Below are 466 nucleotides of genomic sequence, written 5' to 3'. Positions count from 1 at the left end.
AGCGCCCATGAAAGGAGGAAGATGCAACTGCATGAGCTAGAGGAGATTAGGCACCTCGCCTATGAAAACTCAAAACTCTACAAGGAGCGTACCAAAGCCTACCATGACAAGCGGATCCTCACTAGGACCTTTGCTCCTAATGATCAAGTCTTGTTGTTCAACTCTAGGCTGAAACTGTTTCCCGGAAAGCTAAGATCACGATGGTCCGGACCCTTCACCATCAAGGAGATTAGACCATATGGGGCTGTTGTGTTGCTGGACACAAAAGGAGGAGAATTTGTGGTGAATGGACAGAGGCTGAAGCCGTATCTTGCTGTCTCTGAGCATGCAAGGGGTGATACTGTCGCCCTAGGCGATCCTCCTACTGCCTAAGGAGCTTTCAAGTCAAGCTAATGACTTAAAACAAGCGATGGGTGGGAGGCAACCCACCAGGTATATATTGCTGAGTTTTTCTTTTTCTTTTTAG

The 466-nt window shown here is 47.6% G+C and overlaps 1 protein-coding gene across 1 annotated transcript; it reads left to right on the top strand.

Moving 5' to 3' along the window:
• On the top strand, positions 22–372 carry LOC104763437. Its single transcript, XM_010486810.1, has one exon. The coding sequence runs from the start codon at positions 22–24 to the stop codon at positions 370–372; it is 351 nt and encodes a 116-aa protein (XP_010485112.1).

This window comes from Camelina sativa, chromosome 18, assembly GCF_000633955.1.
Source record: "Camelina sativa cultivar DH55 chromosome 18, Cs, whole genome shotgun sequence".
Classification (NCBI taxonomy): domain Eukaryota; kingdom Viridiplantae; phylum Streptophyta; class Magnoliopsida; order Brassicales; family Brassicaceae; genus Camelina; species Camelina sativa.
This window is presented reverse-complemented; position numbering and strand designations above follow the sequence as displayed.

Excerpts from the sequence above, each read along its gene's own strand:
- LOC104763437 (XM_010486810.1), top strand. The coding sequence starts at position 22 with ATGCAACTGCATGAGCTAGAGGAGATTAGGCACCTCGCCTATGAAAAC.